Here is a 4,743-nt window from a genome sequence, read left to right as displayed (position 1 = left end):
GAAGACTGGTAAAAATATACAAGTAGAATGTAACTAGAGATCTGGGCTGTTTTTCTGAGTATATATCGGCAGTTATGGCACACAAAAAAAAAACATAGATAGAAAAACCACACCTATCTAGGCATGTGTTTTCCTGGGGAAGAAAAAAAACTTGAATCTTTTTAAGTCCTGCATGTTTGAGAGGAAACACACTGAAAAAATTTATACTGAAAAATTACATAGGATGTACATAACAATGTTTCAAAGCAGCTGTTTCAAAAACGTACTTTAAGAGAATTTAAAGGAAGTGGTTATACATACTTTCTCAGTTCTCTCTGCTACATTCCTCCATGTATAAAAAGTCTTTACTTGATTATGAACAGTTTCTGGAGATGATAGTGTTCCTGATTTGAGCTGGGCAATAGCTTTTTCTAATCCATCACACAAAGATTTCACGGAGGGTTCACATAAAATAATGAGATTTTCTGGAAGCACCTCAGGAATCCCACCAACTCTTGTACTCACCACCTTTGAAAGAAATAAAAGAAATAGCACATACACTGCATGACAATAAAACCAAGCGATGACACTGTTTAGATGCAGCACTCAAGAACAGGAAAAAAAATACAATCAGTGGTTGCCATGAAGGCAAAACACTGATAACATGCTTTGGGAATTTTATCTGTATGCAAACTAAAAGTTTAGGCCTTAAAAAAGACTTAGCATAGCAGATTATCTTTAATGATGATTCTTTGAGAGTATGATGAAACAGAAGATGTAGTCAAATGAGTGGTTTATGAGACATCTTTCCTAAAGGTGTTTCTTGCAGCGTGCAACTAAATCTGAGTAACTGGATTTTGAGCTTTCTCTCCATAGTCCCTCATTAAAACCATAACCTCTACCTAGAGAGGACAGTTCTACCACACCCACCTTCATTTTATGATAGAAGGCTACTAAACTTTTACAAGAATTTCTGTAGAAGTAATTTTAACCTGAAGTATTATTTTTGAAGGGAAATCAGCAATTACTAAGACTGACATTACACAGTCATCTCTAAGCAGTGGGCAAAAATAAGAAAACAGCAAAACTTCCTCAGCTCAAGAGAGGCAAACAGATGACAGAGGAATAACTACCACAACTAGGCAGTAACTACTGGCAAAGAATACCGGAGTAAAAAAGAGGAAGTCCCTCACATTTTTAGTTCTTCTATATTACTCTTATTGGATTGTATTCTTAAAAAAAAAAAAAAAAAAAAAAATTAATGTGAGAATCTAAGTTTTTTATGGCTGTTGATTTAACTTTTTTTTTTTTGAGTTGTCAGTCCACATTATAATTAGCCAGAAAGGGCTTTTACAGTTTTCTCTCTCTCAAACTCTTACCTATAAACCCCTACATGGTAAGGCAAATACATCCTCGGTTAATATAAGAAAACAAATGTCACTTCTTCAGAAAGAAAACAGTTCTAGTACAATGGCTCAGTTTACTAATTCAATATGCCTGACTGATCAGTCCCCAGTGCTCATGAGCCATTTTTCTGCAGATTCTCTTAAAGCAGTGTCAAAGTAAACCTTCACAAACATCAACTAACCCAAAACTCTGTAAAGGAGTACATACAAAATAGCATTTTGGAGAGGCAGTCTGGTTAGTTCAGAGAACTGAGAGTTAGAAGATCTACATGTTATTCCCAATTCTGCACAAGTTTCTTCTGGGAGCTTAAGCAGTTTCAGTTAACCCTTCTGTCTCAGCTTCCAGGTGATCTGTAAATGGGGATAATATTTGCTCACCTTTGTAAAGACAGAGCCTCAGATGACATCAAATGTTATAAGCACTTATTACATAATCATGAACTTTTTTTTAAAATGGATACATGCATTCTAGATAGTTGAGATTTTTTTAATTTTTTTTTTTTTTTTACCTGTAAACCACAGCTGCTGCTTCCACAATTGCCATGCAAAAGGCCTCAGTGAGGGAAGTGTTGAGAAAAATGTGCCCCTGGACTAGAACATTTCTAACATCCTGGTGTTCCAAAGCTCCTAGGAGACGTACCCTGCATATTAATGGGAAAAAAGGTAAACGCCAGATTTGGACTGTAATAATGCTCTGTAGGGTTACACATAGCCTGAAAAATGTTCAAATGGTTCACACTTATATCGTAAGATGGAACACAGATATCTTTGTTCCATTTTCTCTAGATTTTTCCAGCAATGAGTTGAAGACTCTATTCCTTATTTTTTGACTAAAAGAAACTTCTGAAAATAAAGTTAGGGGGACAAGTTGGTCTGTTTGTTTTAATGGCAATTGCCTTCAAAACATTGTTACTGAGCTTTCTAGTTCTGTATGACAAAGCAGCTTCATGCAGCTGTCATTCTTTCTTTGTTTAGATGTCTTATCTGAATATTTAATGTGGGGGTCTCCCCAATCTCAAAGTCTGAGGGGGGTGAGGGGACCTATTATTTTGAAGAGATACTGAAAAACAGTAAGTTTTTCAGGCATAAGTCTTTTAAAGACATAAGTCTTCAGTTAGTGTCTGGTCTTTGTCTTCAGTAGTTCTCATCTTCTACAGCATCAAGTTCTGTGTCTTTTTTTTGGGGGGGAGGGTTAAGGGGAAAGGCAGAAAAGGTGTTGCTGTTGTCTTTCGCACCTCTAAAGTATATTGAAGGGCCATACATCCGCATAGAACAAACCTGTCATGTAGCTGGTATCTTTCCCGGACTTCTTCCAGTACAATTCGTTTTGGTCCTTCTCCTCCAACCAAGAAATGTAACTCTGGATATTTCTGACAGAGCTCAGGAATTATACCACTAAGCAAATCTATACCTAAGAGTAGAAAATTTAGGGCAAGCCGTTATTGTATTTAACTTTAGAACTTAGAGCTAAGAGGATGATTAAGGGACTTGAACATCTGTCCTATGAAGACAGACTGAGAGAACTGTGACTGTTTAGTCTTGAGAAAAGGGAGCTGAGAGGGGATCTTATAATGTATATAAAAAACTGAGGAGTGGGCGTCAAGAAGAAGGGGCCAGTCTCTTTTCAGTGGTCCCCAGTAACAGGACAAGGAATAATGGTTATAAGCTAGAGCATAGGAAGTTCCACCTCAACAGGAGAAGAAACTTCTTTACTGAGGGTGATGGAGCACTGGCACAGGCTGCCCAGGGAGGTTGTGGAGTCTCCTTCTCTGGAGACTTTCAAAACCTGCCTGGATGCGTTCCTGTGTTGTCTGCCCTAGGGAGGCTGGAACCCAGAGGGGTTCCTGTGTGGCCTGCCCTCTGGCAGGGAGTTGGACTAGATGATCTCTAGAGGTCCCTTCCAACGCCTAACGTTCTATGATTCTGTGTAGCCTACTGCTATAACTTTATTCAAGAAAAGAAAAAAAAAAAGAGCCTTCTGAAGACAAGTTACACTGAACAGAAAAATTTGAAACATGGACAACGTGTGACCTAACAAGAGACAAAAAACAAAGAAACCCAAAACACTTAAGTTGCTATTGTTTGAGTAAATAAAAACAACAGTTAAAACATTTCTAACAGAAAATCTAGATTAGAGCCTAAATCATACAGAATCCTAGTATAGAATGCATTGGGTTGGAAAGGACCTGTAATCTAGTCCAATACCCTGCAATGAGCATGGATATCCTTAACTAGACCAGGTTTCTCAGAGGCCCATCAAGCCTGACCTTGAATGCCTCTAGGGATGGGGTCTCCACCACCATTCCGGGCAACCTGTGCCAGTTTTTTTCACCACCCTCATTGTAAAAAATTTCTGCCTTATATTCAGTCTAAATCTACACTCTTTTAGTTTAAAATCATTGCCCCTTGTGCTGTCACAACAGGCCCCAATAAAAGCCAATCCTTCCATTTTACAAATATCAGTTTTCAATTTCTTCAATATTACAAAAGAAATATACCTCTGAACTAAACACAGGCAAACCTAAATGTACGTTTCTTCTTCCTGAATGCACACACACACAAAAGCTCAGAACCGCCACATCTCTCATTTAGAACCCAATCCATACCACAGATAGAGTGTTAGTGATACCTAAACCAAGACCTTTCTTACCATGCTCTAAAGAAAAAAATAACCAAAATAAACTTACATTTTTTTCCCCCATTACCTTTTCTGTAAACAAGTCTGCTGACAACAACAATTGTTATTGTACCGCCATCCCTTCTTGATGGATCTGGAGTAAAGTCGGTGGGATCGACAGCGTTGGGTATCACAGAGACTATCCGGGGGTCCAATGCAGCTCGCAGCACGGTATTTTCCTTACTCGTGTAGGAGACACAGATGATGTGGTTCGTGTCACACAGGGACACTGTCAGAAGTTTGTTGGTAAGCACCGAGCTGACATCTGCGAACCCGAAGAGGGAGTGGTCCGTGAACACCGTCCGCAGCCCCATGGTCTTGGCATGGAAGAGGGCGTCATGCGCCATGGCGGAGAAGGAGCTGTGAGCGTGGACAACAGTGACCTTCTCCCGCACAAATATGTACCTGAGCAGGGGCAGGCTGTGGAAGAGTGTTGTTGCTGTGGACTGGTTGTACATTACCTTCAGGGGCAAGTAGTAGACTTTCAGCCCGTTGGTGAGGTAGCGGACGCCTTTCCGGCAGCCGTAGGCAGTCGGCGGCCCCTTTCCCGCCAGCCATAGGCATGGGTGACCACCAGGACCTTGTGGCCCCGCTCGATGAGGCACTGGGACAGCTGATACACGTGACTCTCCACGCCCCCCATGTTGGGGTAGAAGAAGTCCGACACCATGCAGATGCTGT

At 40.3% G+C, this 4,743-nt stretch overlaps 1 protein-coding gene across 1 annotated transcript; it reads right to left on the bottom strand.

Annotated features, from left to right (window-relative positions):
• Nucleotides 1-267: 267 nt before the first annotated feature.
• PIGA (phosphatidylinositol glycan anchor biosynthesis, class A) lies at nt 268-4,735 on the bottom strand (the record flags this gene model as incomplete). Its single annotated transcript, XM_009873555.1, is given in 6 exon segments — nt 268-507; nt 1,895-1,914; nt 1,917-2,026; nt 2,664-2,796; nt 4,091-4,593; nt 4,626-4,735. Coding segments are annotated over 6 exon segments (1,116 nt in total), but the record flags the coding sequence as incomplete, so codon positions are not given.
• Nucleotides 4,736-4,743: the final 8 nt, after the last annotated feature.

This window comes from Apaloderma vittatum, unplaced genomic scaffold (assembly GCF_000703405.1).
Source record: "Apaloderma vittatum isolate BGI_N311 unplaced genomic scaffold, ASM70340v1 scaffold25427, whole genome shotgun sequence".
NCBI lineage: Eukaryota > Metazoa > Chordata > Aves > Trogoniformes > Trogonidae > Apaloderma > Apaloderma vittatum.
This window is presented reverse-complemented; position numbering and strand designations above follow the sequence as displayed.